The sequence below is a fragment of the Struthio camelus genome, chromosome 4 (genome assembly GCF_040807025.1).
Source record: "Struthio camelus isolate bStrCam1 chromosome 4, bStrCam1.hap1, whole genome shotgun sequence".
In the NCBI taxonomy this organism is placed as follows: Eukaryota; Metazoa; Chordata; class Aves; order Struthioniformes; family Struthionidae; genus Struthio; species Struthio camelus.
The window spans coordinates 3383095-3393679 of record NC_090945.1 but is presented as its reverse complement, the minus strand read 5'-3'; the positions used below and the strand labels follow the sequence as shown (position 1 = coordinate 3393679).

General features: G+C 49.4%; 1 protein-coding gene across 1 annotated transcript; it reads right to left on the bottom strand.

Moving 5' to 3' along the window:
- Positions 1-3018: 3018 nt before the first annotated feature.
- On the bottom strand, positions 3019-9250 carry SPINK2 (serine peptidase inhibitor Kazal type 2). The gene is made up of 4 exons (XM_068941097.1): positions 9024-9250; positions 8374-8411; positions 7527-7636; positions 3019-3188 (listed from the first exon to the last, which is right to left on the bottom strand). The coding sequence occupies exons 1-4, from the start codon at positions 9070-9072 to the stop codon at positions 3143-3145; spliced, it is 243 nt and encodes an 80-aa protein (XP_068797198.1). The 5' UTR covers positions 9073-9250; the 3' UTR covers positions 3019-3142.
- Positions 9251-10585: the final 1335 nt, after the last annotated feature.

The window sequence follows — 10585 nt, the reverse complement described above, 5'->3', positions numbered from 1 at the left end:
ATTCGCTGTGATTTATATGAAAATAAACACACTTCATACAAGATGATATCCTGTCCTTGTTCATCTTTGTAAGAATTACATATCTACCAGCCAACTACCAGAAGGGATCAATGCTGTTTTGAAGACACCTGACACTTCTACTTACATTAAAAGCTTGCAGGTACTTAGCACTGCGTCAGATATCCCGATTTCTTTGTTCAGAAAAAATGTTTTTGTCTGCATTAGGCTTCCCATCTTCCCTTCCATTTCTGTGTAAATATAGTAGCAACTCTAGTATAGAGAAGGTGCAAAAAGCGCTGGCACCTCACCCTCTTTGGAACCAGGTAAAAGATAAATTAAAAACAAAAACAAAAACAACATCCCCCCCCCCCCCCCGAAAACACAATCTTGGTAACGGCTAGAAAAGGCAACATGAAAACCCCTTTCCATAATATTGTTAGCACTTTCTAACTTGAAGAAAATGAAGTACAGATGTTAGGGGCAGATTTGGTGGCTAATTACATGCTATGCTGAATGTACCACTTTGTAAATATGTAGAAGAATAGTAGGATTTGAAATCCACCCAAAGGTTGCATCTTACAGCATTCCCATGCTGGGAGCAGTGTAATGTAATGATCACCATCAGCCTACGTGCTATTTTTTGTTTGGATTTGTTTTGTTTAGTGGTGTTTAATAAACACGTGATGTGCAGTAATTCTATCTCCTAATATAAGACTATGCAGCTATTATTTTTTCCGAGTTTTGCAGAAAATGCAGTGCACGCGCATTTTCTTCAAATACTGAAGGGGCATTTCTGTAACTAACGCAATTGCAGTTGTTAAAGTTGCCTTGGAAGCACAAATAGTAAACAAAAATAGAAGAAAGAAATAGAAACAAACAACTTATTTCTTCCATTCATTCTGTAATCCATATAACAGGCACACAAACAACTGCACTGGCTGTTGCTGGAAGAAATGAAAATTGGAACAATGGAAGAAATGACAGTTTCCAGACCTGGAGGTGGAAACGACAGCTGAGTTTGCACAGAAACTTTCTAAAACGGATTTGCCACCAATGGAGAAAGTTGACTTTCCATCAACAATCGATCACTTTCAGCGAGGCCCCATCTTTCTTTGCCATCCATGCCTTCTTGTCTCATTGCAACCACTTTATCCTTAAGTTTCCAGTCCTCCAGTTGCACCACATGTCAAGTAACTCTTTTCAGTGATTATTCTTGCGCTAAGGGAATGAAAAAAGGAACGGGCTGGCGCATAAGGATAGCATTGACCTTTTTAAAAGAACTGTAAGCCGAAGGCATTATCGTTTTGTCAAAACTGAAGTCACTGACCTGTTAACATTCATCAGGCTTACAAAGTGTGCTGTACGCCTGCACTGCTCCTGCCCGCTAATGCCAGACAAAGCCATTATCGGGAGCTGGGATTACAGCTGACACCGTTTCACTGTGATCAAAGGTGGAGGCCATCCTTACAGCACTAAAGCACCATAACACAGACCAAATACCTTTCACTGCCATTCGAGGTGTAGACAACAAAGGTATTTTGGCAGAAGGGAACAAAAGCAAGGAACGCTACTTGCCCTTTTGTATCATTTGCAAAACGAGTGGGGAAATAAAGAACTTGCAACCCCGGTTTGCCTTTTGGGGAAGGACCCGGGTCCTCCGCAACGGAAGGTGCTGCAGAGGCACTCTGAGGCACGCTCTTATTTACATGAGTCTTTATTTTTCCAATTGTACTTTGATTTTTTGCCGCGGGAAGTTACTCCGCTGACAGGCCGGTGACCCTGACGGCCAACGAAACGGGGAGGTACCGCTGCAACGGCAGCCCCTCAGGGACGGGCTCGCTAAGAGGGGACCGCAGTCAGGCAGCGCCCGCTCGCACCCCGCCCCACCTCCTGCAACGGTCCAACACAGCCGTTACCGAGGGGGGGGAGGGAGGAGACACCTCCCGCCTCAGCTCCTGCAACGGTCCAACACAGCCGTTACTGGGCGGGGGGAGGGGAGAGGGGACGCCTCCCGCCTCAGCTCCTGCAACGGTCCAACACAGCCGTTACTGGGGGGGGGGGGAGGGAGGAGACGCCTCCCGTCTCAGCTCCTGCAACGGTCCAACACAGCCGTTACTAGGGTGGGGAGGTGGGGAGGAGACGCCTCCCGCCTCAGCTCCTGCAACGGTCCAACACAGCCGTTACTGGGGGGGGGGGAGGTGGGGAGGAGACGCCTCCCGCCTCAGCTCCTGCAACGGTCCAACACAACCGTTACTGGGCGGGGGGAGGGGAGAGGGGACGCCTCCCGCCTCAGCTCTTGCAACGGTCCAACACAGCCGTTACTAGGGTGGGGAGGTGGGGAGGAGACGCCTCCCGCCCCACCTCCTGCAACGGTCCAACACAGCCGTTACTAGGGTGGGGAGGTGGGGAGGAGACGCCTCCCGTCCCACCTCCTGCAACGGTCCAACACAACCGTTACTAGGGTGGGGAGGTGGGGAGGAGACGCCTCCCGCCCCACCTCCTGCAACGGTCCAACACAGCCGTTACTGGGGGGGGGGGGGGGGGGACGCCTCCCGCCTCAGCTCCTGCAACGGTCCAAAACAGCCGTTACGGGGAGGGGGCTGGTACGCGAGTCGCTGTCCTCCGCCAGGGCCGTGGCTGTGGGTGAGGAGCCCCAGGGAAAGACTGGTTAAATGGCCGGGCGCCACCATCGGGAGTTTGGTAGCCTATATGGGAAACCGCTCATGTGGTTGTTGGTGCCTATGGGCTCGGGTCCTGCTAGAAACCACTAGCGGCTGCTGCCTCAGCACCGCCCGGGGGCCGACTGCCTTGCTCCAGGGGTGGTGCTGTGGCAACGGCACTAGGTGCGTTTCCATTTCTTTCTCCAAGTAACTGACGGTTACTGGTATATAGTTGGGACACTTTTTTTCCTGCCCTGTGCTCTGCCCTACAGCAGAGAATACATTGGGTTTCAAATGATAAATATACTACAGCTACTTTTATAAGCACACTGGTTTTAATACAGTAACAACACTCAAGTCTGTTCAAACAGGCAAGCTTATTTATTAAGACTGGGTATGTAGAAGGTATATTTAAGACAATATTTCCATTTGAATTGGCTTGTGTTGCCTTCTCATTTTCTTAAAAGTCTCCATCTGTCATATCAGCAACTTCCCTTCTTGAAAATTTGGACATCCTTTTTATTTTCTCTGCAAGGCAGAACAAAAATATTTTAGAAGAGGAGCGCTCCACTTGAATTTAACAGACATTTTACACAGTGACCTCTTCCAATTCTTTGTGTTCAATGGACTGCAATGATGTTCTCAGCAAACCTTATTGCAAAGTAACTGTGATGTACAGCTTTATGAATCACACGCACAGAGCAAGCAGCTTACCAGAAACAACCTCACTTGAGACTTTGTTACCTATGAAAACCTGGTAAAGTCATCTGCAAATCTGGGAAGTATGAAATCACAGGACAGAAATGTCACAATGAGGGATAAAGTGTTAATTACAAAGCACTAATACAAGACATGCTCCACAGGCCCTCAAGTGGGAAACAGTTCTAATGCTTACAATATTTTCCCCTTTCATTTGGGAATGCAGTGGGAAAGGTGTGTATCCTGGTACAGCTCTGCATTTTTGAGTGTGGGAGGGTCTCTGAATGTTGGAATCTTAAGAAAATTTTAGCCAACTCTCCCTTGGTTTGGGAATGTTAGACTTCTTTTGGAAGTCCTGTACATGGTAGTTTGGTGTGCTCCATTTACAAATCTCAGTTTACCAAGCAAGTGCAGATACAGGAAGAAAGTGGTATAATGCAAACTGTCCTAGATCTTCAGTTCACCTCTGTATCTTAATAGAATCAGATCATGCACAAGATCTTTACTTCTCATGCAATTCTGGTGGCTTATGATTACCCAAAAGTAGGGAGGATCTGTCATAGCAGTTCAATCAGAGATCTTTTACAAGAAGGAGGTGGGGCAGCTTAAGATGGAGGGAAAAACCAAGGATTCTGTTAGAAGCACATATGCCTAGGGGATGTAAGGAAAAGCCCAGCTGAAGGAGGCAGCCTTTATGCCATATCCTGCAGAGTATGGCTCAAACTGCTGTGTCTTATTTCCAAAGGGCTTGTGGTGCTGCCAGGCTGGGTTTGAATTAAGATCAGCTGTTACCACTGCTAGTGAACAGTAAGTGTAGAAGAGACCTGAGATTTGCATTGGAGTACCTGTTCCAGAATGGATTAGATCTAAGCATTAAAAACAAACAAACAAACAAATAAATAAAGACCAGCAGTCTTAAAGTGTAGCACTGCAGAATCAGGATGAAATAGCTTTGTGTTGCACCTCCACCCTAGGTATCCCACGTTGCTGTGCCTGGTCCATGACAACATCTCCTGCAGTACTCTGATGCTCTGCAGCACATGGGGCTCTCCAGGTGCTGCTTGGCTCCAGCCCCCAAGAGCCCACATGGTCTTGCACAGCTAGAAGAGCCAGTGGTCAGTACTGTCTTAGCCATCAGGGAAGGACAGCTCCACTTTAAAAGTTCTTTAATGGGCTTAAACGGGTTGGAAGTGACCAGCGAGCTGACTGTTGAGAATCACCAGAATTAATTCAGAGCTATTTGTTTGCAATTCACTATGGCATACAGCTGTATATCTGTTTCTAAGTCAGCCCATTCCACGAAATATCCAGGTAATTACTGTGCATGTAGCTTGTTAAGAGGGGCAGAAAGATCTCTCTGTTCTCCCTTCCTAAGGAGTGTGACGAACTGTATAGTGCACTCCCTAAAGTGAAATGACCATTGCTTATGACCATGAACACAGCTTTTCAAAACTGAAATTCTTCCAGTAAGACAGAGTGTTCCGTCCTTGTTCTGTTCATGCTAAGTCAAGCACTTAAAACAAAGCCCTCTCTCCAGACTGCACTGGAAAGCCACTGGGTAGGTCAACTACTGAATCATTAAAAAAATCATTAACGAAAAAAAATGAGGATAGTACCTGATCACCCTGTGTCCCTTCAGAACAAAATACATGTTTCTGAGCATTTAAAAAGAGCAGCAAAAAATGATGGTTAAGCTGAAATCCATCTTGTGTATAACTGGCTTAAATCCTGCGTTGCACATTTCACACAAAACGTGTACGTTTAGTGTAAGACATAAGCCATATCATGGATCACTTAAGGAAATAAATGGTAAGAAATAGCAGGGTTTTGCCTAGGGATCTCTCTGTGTTCTGTGCAGCACCAAAGTCTAGCATGCAGTCATTTGAAATTGAGGGATCAAGCATAAGAAATAAATCCTAGAAATATAAGGCTGGATCTCAAAGCCTATCATTCTGCTCTGAGAAAGGATCAAATATAATTTCATCAACTTAAAAATATCCAGCAAAGCAATTAAAAAAAACTTATTACGACATCTGCTCCACAGCTTCTCCACTCTTCCTTCTAAATACAGAGACTTTCTTTCCATCTACCTAGCTCAAATTCAACCAGTTACGTCCTGTCCTGGCCCTTGGTGCAGACAGTGACAGTGGTCAATAAGTATTCTCTCTGCCAGCCTTTCAGGCTCTGTCCCATCCTCCCTGTTCAGCTGTTCCTCATGTCTTGACCTTTTATCATTTCTGATGCTCCCCTCCTGACTCCTTCCACTTTGTCTGCATCTTCCTCAAAACTTGATACAGGATCCCCGTGGAGAACGCAATGGCAATGAGGAGAACAAATTACTGCCATATCTTACAAACAGCTCTTCAACTAATACATCTCCAAAAACCCCCTCCCTTTTTGCAGTAGCATCCCCTTGCTGACTTGTTCAGATCATGAGACACTCCCCTGCTCAGATCTTCACCACTTGGATTTGCAGTCCCTAAGTGTGATACTTGGCGCTTGTCTTTGGCTGTTACTGTATAGATTTCAGCCCTTTTCTCCAGATCCCTGGGAATTCTGATACTGTGCTGTAAGGATCGTTGCCCTTTTGCAAATTTTTACTATCTCTACTCCAACATCCAATGCATTACAAAAAGATGGAATTATATATCTTGCACCCAAGGGAGACCCTGCTTAATAGCTCTTTGCAGTTTGATTGCAAGATACTGATTGCTGCTGTTTAACCTGAGCATTTCACACTGCTGTCTTCATCCTTTAACAATTTTAGCTGAATAACTATTTGTCTACTTATGTGAATGCCAAGTGGAGCTATGTAAAATGCCTCATAATTTCAGGGCCGGTTATCTTGCCAAAAAAGTAAATCTCATCGATTTGATCGGATTACTCTTGACAAATCTGTGTTGGCTTTTACTTACTGTCGTCGTCTTCTCTGGCTGTCTTTTCGTAGTAATTCTTAAGAATTCTTAAGTCATTCTCAATAACTGACTCCAGCATCCTTGTAGGCTAGCAAAGACGGGTAGGTTACCAATACGTAACACGCTAGCACCTCTTTTCTCCCCTTTTCACAGATGTGAACGTGTGCCTGTTGATTCCGTGGAATTTCCAAAGCTTTTCCAAACTTCCTTGTGATTTGTTGGTTGTTTGGGTAGTTTGTGAAGTACTCTAGTGTAAATGTTTATCAAGCTCTGCAGATCTGCTTACCTCTAAATATACTTTGACACATTCTTCCCTTATTCTGGCCTATATTCTATTTAGATCATTTGAATTGTGTAAAGCCTCTGGTCACAGTTAACCTTTTTTTTCCCCTCTGAAGTCAGAAACAGTTATTTCAGCCTTCCCTTTGTAGAAACATGTTGATCTGTAATTTTGTAAATATCCATCACTGCTGTTCTGCTATTCTTTTTCCTTTTGTTAGAAACAGGAACTCTATTCTAATTTCATGATCATTTTAATGTAAATTGCCTTTCACCATCTAATTCACAAGCAGTTCCTCTCCATTTGTACTGAGAGGATGTACTATATAGGTCTCCAGACTGTCATAATTGGGGGTAACAATGCCTATTAAGTACTGATTTTCTTTGCTTACAAATTTTAACAACTAATGAAATTATGAAAAAATAAAATATCCTCCATCCAATATTAGGAAAACTTATTTTTGATGTTTAAACAACCCGAATAGGAAAACAGTATTTTCTCCTAATATTTGGCATTCTCACTCCTCCCTGTGAAAACAAGTACAAGATATTGGATCTTGAAGTAAACATTTTGTAGTAAAAGCTGCACTCCACATCTAGGTGGGATCTTTCATTGTTCCATGAGTCTCTGATAGAAGGCCTAGAAAGTCTGGAATTACATTTAATGCTAAAGGGCCACTGAACAAAACTACAGGCTTAAACCCTCTCCGAGATGCTCCTCCTTGAGGATTGTAAAAATGAATATTCAGTACTACCAGCTAACTGAACACAATCTAAGCCATTTACAGGTATCACGGTAAAAACTGCTGCAAGGGATTGACATTTGAGAGGATAATATTAACACTGCAGTTTAACAGACTGTGAATGATCCAAACCCACTAACCTTTCAGTTAATAGGGATGAGAGGGTGAATATTTTACTTGCAAAGGAAGCCACATGGAAGGGAAGGTCAGGATGTTAATGGGGTGACTACCTGTTTGATTCACAGAGCACACACTCGTTCGAGTAGGTCTCTCCATCAGTCCCACAAACTGGATCGTCGTTCCTCGGACATCCAGGCAGACCATACTTGTAACATGCAGGCTAGAAAAGACAGATACATAGGAAGTCTAAGATAAGCCATTTGAAACAGGTTTCCTGAGCCTTCCCAGATGAACAGCCTGGTAGTGTCTGAGAGCTTCCGAAGAATACGGGCATGCTCGTGCACAGAAAGGATAGCTCAATAGGAGCCAGGACGGCATTGTAAAGTGCCACATATCATTCATGCTCATATGGGAATTGATCACTTGAGGCTTGGCATCTACTTCCTGGCGTGGCTGGAGCTGCGAGCAAATAGCTGTTGTGTCAGGACATGCTAATGAATCGGCAGCGTGCTGTAAAACGCAGCCCCTTCCAGTGTCATGTGTTAGCAGGACACACAGACAGTGAGTCCAAGGGAAGGACGTCCACAGGAGTTAGTCCACGCGAGGTGGGAGTTAACAGGGCATCTCACCGGGATAGGTGTGCTGCAGCCCTGTAAAGGGGGAGCTGCCGCGCTCCCAGGCTGGTGGACAGCACGTGGGGTTTGGGGTGCCACCTCCCCACGAGGGGCTTGGTGGGTGCCCGACGCAGCTCCCTGCAGGGGCCGTGGGGGTGGTTAAAGCCCTCCCCTGCTCCCCGACTCCCTCCCCAGCCGAGGGCCCCCTCGAGGAATCGGCTGCCCCGTCCTGGGAGTGCTGGTGGTGGCAGGGAGGGCATGTGGGCTCTCCCTCCCCACGGACAACGCGGGGCTGGCTGGGGGGCACCGGGAGCCCGGCCGGGACCGGGCAGGCCGCACTCACCGGGACGCTGGCAGCGGTGGAGGGCAGCGAGATGAGTCCTGCGGAGAGCACCTGGCGTTAACGGCACCCAGGTCCGGCCTGCGTTCCTCCCCCAGCCCAGTAACGGCCTGGGTCCGGGACCGGCCCGGACCCCCCCCCCCCCCCAACCTCCCCGGCACCGGCTTGTGTCCGGGACCGGCTCAGTTGCCCCGGTTCCTGCACCAGCCAGTGTCCAGTAAAGCCCTGCCCCCGACCGGCCGGTGTCCGGAATCGGCCTCCGCACCCCCTTCCCCCGACCGGCCGGTGTCTGGTACGGGCTCAGACTCCCCTCTGCCCTGGACCGACCCGTGTCCGGTACTGGTACCCCCCGGCCCCGGCCGGCTGGTGTCCGGTACCGACTCACATTCCTCCCCCCCCAACCGGCCGGTACCGGTCCGCGCCCCCTTCTCCCGACCGGCCGGTGGCTGGTACAAGTAACTCCCGGCGCCCAAGCGGCCGCTGTCCGGTAACGGTCCCTGCCCCCTCCCGCACCCGGCCCGTATCCGGTCCCGGTTCCCCCACAAAACCGGCCGGTGCCCGGTACCAGCTCAGCCTTCCCCTCCCCGGGACCGGCCCGGTTCCCTCGCCCCCCGCCGAGATCGCCGCTGCCCCGGCACCGCCGGTCCCCGTACCCGCGAGGACGGCTGGCAGCAGCACCAGCACAGGCACCGGCACCGCCATCGCCTTGCCCGAGAACTGGCGACAGCGGCGGGCGGGGCGCAGGGAGGGGCCGGGCGGGGCGGGGCCGTTCAACGGTCGCGGGGGGGGGGGGGGAGGTGGGAGCGGGAGCGCTCTGGGAGTGGGAGCGGGATGGCGACTGGGAGAGCGCTGGGACTGGCCCTGGGACGGCAAGGGGACTGGCACTGGGATAAGGACTGGGAGAGCGCTGGGACTGGCCCTGGGACGGCAAGGGGACTGGCACTGGGATAAGGACTAGGAGAGCATTGGGACTGGCGCTGAGGCCGGGACTGGGAAGGCATTGTGGTTGGGAGTGCACTGGCACTGAGAGGACATGGGGACCGGCGCCGGCACTGGGAGAGCACTGAGACGGGCACTGGGAGGGCGCAGAGTCCATGCTGTGGGACGTGGAGCGGGCATGCCTTGGGACTGGGAGCGCACTGGGACTGGGGCTTGGAGGGAGTGAGAGGGCACTTGGAAGGCACTGGGATATATGGGTCAAGGACTCCTGGCGCACCCATAGCAGTGGGACGGCTGTGGGACGCAGGAGAGGGAGAGGGTCCCTGTGCTCGGCAGTGGGGAGCAGTGGCAACTGTGGGGCTGGAGCCACTGAAAGAGCTGGGGACGGATACTCTAGCACCCACAGGCTTGCAGAGGGACCAGGAACCTCCAGTAGCACCACCAGGAGTGGAGAAGGGACAGGGTCCCTACCTCCGTGTGCTGGGAGGGTGTGAGGTTCAGGTGCCTGAACGCTGTCCTTGGCAAGCAAGACTGTGCCGGTTTCCCCACCCCACCCCAGGTCTCCGTGGAATCACTTATCCCCGCAATTTCCATCAGGCACCCCTCCCAAATATGCAGAAGTTGCCATTTAATCAAGTACTGCTTGTGTGGTCCACAGAGTGGTGTTGAGATCTTACAAGAAGATGACCGTGATCACAGTGTGAAAAATTTTAACGAGAGCCGTGCAGTGGGGCAGCAGCGTTAACTCAGTGCATGGCCCTAATTCCAGCATTCCCTGGTTTTCCCTGCTTGACTTCGCCTTTTTAGGTTTGTGCTTTGATTGCAGAGTGTCTTGGGCAACACAGGGAAGTTGGAAACATGCATGCAGTGCCATGACGAATATCATGTGGCTGTTAAAGTCACGGCACCTCTCTCATCATAAAGTCACATGGGAGGGCTTGTGCTGAGCTATACATGCATTGCTGACAAGAGAAGGAGAAAACTAATACAGCCTCAGCAATAAAAACAAACTGCCTGCATCTGATGTCCCAGGAAATCAGGCCAATGGGAGCTGGAAAGGCTTGGCATGCTGCCCTGCCAGCTTGACTGGGTGTCTCAGCAGTGTCTGTTAGACACTGATAACTTTCATTAGATTTGCAAACCCGGGGGGCTAGCTTTATACATTGTGGAGGATTCTGGCTCTTTATGCGGTTTCCTAAAATTCAGAGCGCAGGCTTCCCAAGAAATGGCCTATGCTTGTGTATATGAGCTTGAGTGTAGACCCAAGCTCAGGTGT

Bases quoted from the DNA above. Each gene is read 5' to 3' on its own strand.
- SPINK2 (XM_068941097.1), bottom strand. From the start codon at position 9,072: ATGGCGGTGCCGGTGCCTGTGCTGGTGCTGCTGCCAGCCGTCCTCGCG. The intron at 7,637-8,373 runs GTGAGTGCGGCC...TGTCTTTTCTAG, and splicing joins CCACCGCTGCCAGCGTCCCG to CCTGCATGTTACAAGTATGG. The intron at 3,189-7,526 runs GTAGTCACCCCA...TCTGCCTTGCAG, and splicing joins GTGCTCTGTGAATCAAACAG to AGAAAATAAAAAGGATGTCC.